General features: G+C 37.6%; 1 protein-coding gene across 1 annotated transcript in view; it reads left to right on the top strand.

The window, feature by feature from the left end:
* The first annotated feature begins 866 nt into the window (after positions 1 to 866).
* The window catches only part of LOC117099822 (oxysterol-binding protein-related protein 6-like), a 10,396-nt gene continuing 8,967 nt past the window's right edge, over positions 867 to 2,295 (top strand). Inside the window, exon 1 of the mRNA XM_033239353.1 lies at positions 867 to 1,037. Coding sequence (XP_033095244.1) covers positions 882 to 1,037 — 156 coding nt within the window. The 5' untranslated portion in view covers positions 867 to 881. The remainder of the gene's footprint in view (positions 1,038 to 2,295) is intronic.

Here is a 2,295-nt window from a genome sequence, read left to right as displayed (position 1 = left end):
TATATTTCCAACTTTAATCTTTTTACATATTTGTCTATGTCTAGTCTTACTCCTCTTTTTCTTTTTTCGAAATTAAGCACATTCTCATCTGAGTTTTCAAGAAAAATACAATGATCCTGCCATCCTGCTAATCTCAATCGGCCGATGGCCAACAAGCTAACCACTACCCACCACTAATTGCATCTGCTATTTTGCTGTTATGTAAATATTCACGCATTCTTGTTATGAGCCATGTTCTTTGGACGATTATCTTTTCTAACCACCATTCGTAATGTCCTTATATAATCTTGTTTTCATTCAAAAAGTGCCTCTTGAATTTTTAAAATAATTTCCCATAAGAACCCTCGATTTTCATCTATTTCGATAAGCGCCCCCTCAATTTCCACTCTGTTTTCATAAGCGCCCCGTTTAAATAAGCGCCCCGTTTGAATATGCGCCCCACAGAAAGTGCAAAAAATATTTTAAGTGCCCGGGCGCTTATTCGCGCGAGTACGGTAATTGGACATTACAGGATGGAAAACTACACCGTTTCTGATGTATATTTTTAAATATTCAGCATCGGAAAATACATGTAACTTTTGCAACGATAACTTTTGGGGAGTCTGTATTGATCTATATCTATCTGTACATATATGTATTATTAGGTATAAGTGTAATGGGATTAAATGACAGTGTACAATATAATCGTCCATCTTGAAATTAAAAATTGCGACGGATGACGTGGATAAAAAATGATACCTAACTTTTTTAAATTCAGCACACCAAAAATGATAAAGTTAGCCAAAAATATCCTTCATTTTGGTACAAAAATCTAGCTGGAGCCAAATTTCTGACGCAAACCATAACATTCAGGATCACCAAAGAGATACTTTTTTGTATCCATGTTCTTATACCACTCTCGTTATTTCCAGTTACTTAAAGGCAAGATTCATGGAACTATTGATATTGGTACTTCAGTGATCAACACAGAGAAAGAGGATGACAAGAAGGCCAGAAGAATTGACATTGATAATGAGGAATTCCTATATCATTTAAAGGTAAGTAAAACATACCTTCTTGAGCCAGGCCTGTACGCAGGGGAGATGGAGGTGCGATGGGTGCGTACGCACCCCCCAAATTGCCAAAGGTCCACATTTTCCATGGTAGAAAATTCAAGACACACTCTCAGACGTCATAGAAATCCATACACCGATTCCAACTAGGACTGCCTTTAATTTGTCATACAAGCAAGGACTTTTAACTCTCTTTATAAGCTTTTTAAGAAATTTTTGTGTTTCCCCGTCCCTTATGTGTCAATGACTCACCCACCGCGTACAAACTCATCATCTTGTTCTTATAGATTTCACTAAATTATCTTTATATATTCTCATTCTAGTCTGAGAGTGCCATTTCTCCGGCCATCTAGAGGTGCCATAATCATAATTCTTTCTTACCTCAGCCCCAGCCATAGTGTGGCAGATTTGTATTGTCCCCAGTGACACATTGAAAGGCGGCCAAGCTGGCCCAGGCATCTCCCCTAAATTTTTGAAAGGAAATGGAGAAACACAACATAATGTATAACCAAATTTAAGCCCTCGAGTGCCATTTCTGGCCATCTAGAAATGGTATAATAATAAATTTTCTTAAATTTATAGCCTCAACAATGTGGTAGGGCTGAGGTAGGTGCCATAGATCCTCTATTTCGAATTCTTGAACCTGCCACTGCCCCCATTACTCCCTGGCCCACCCCTATTTTAAATTTCTGGAACTGCCACTGATTACAAGTCGCAAATGTGCAAGTGCTTAACAGAGATTACAGTACGTACCTATGTACAACCAAGTATGACACAAGCATGCCTTGCAGCAAGCACTCGTGTTTAATATACAGTATAATGAATGCATATTTATTATGGCACAGAAATTGAAATCGGTAGAGTGGTGGACATATTCGCTTCAAAACAACAACAAAGGGATAAATTGGCATTGGTTTCCCTACCCTGTCGTAAATTTATATTAGGGAAGAAATACATTATTTTTGGAGATTTCAGGCGAGTGGAGGGCATAATAAAAAAATGGGATAATTTTTACTTTTCTAAAGGTGCGCTAACTGGACAAAAGTAACATTTTATTTTTGTTTGAAATCATCATTATTGGTGGTTGAAGGTTTGCTAAACAATGTATAAATATTCTCGCTGAAATTTTTGGGAATGTGATCTGCTTTCGTTTCAGACACACACCGAAACGCACTGTAACGGAAATAATGCGGTAATATTCCTAGGAGAAGATTCCCATAATAATGCAGTAACTTAGCCCTGT

This window comes from Anneissia japonica, unplaced genomic scaffold, assembly GCF_011630105.1.
Source record: "Anneissia japonica isolate Jap-2015-1 unplaced genomic scaffold, ASM1163010v1 scaffold287812_len73551_cov129, whole genome shotgun sequence".
Lineage (NCBI taxonomy): Eukaryota > Metazoa > Echinodermata > Crinoidea > Comatulida > Comatulidae > Anneissia > Anneissia japonica.
This window is presented reverse-complemented; position numbering and strand designations above follow the sequence as displayed.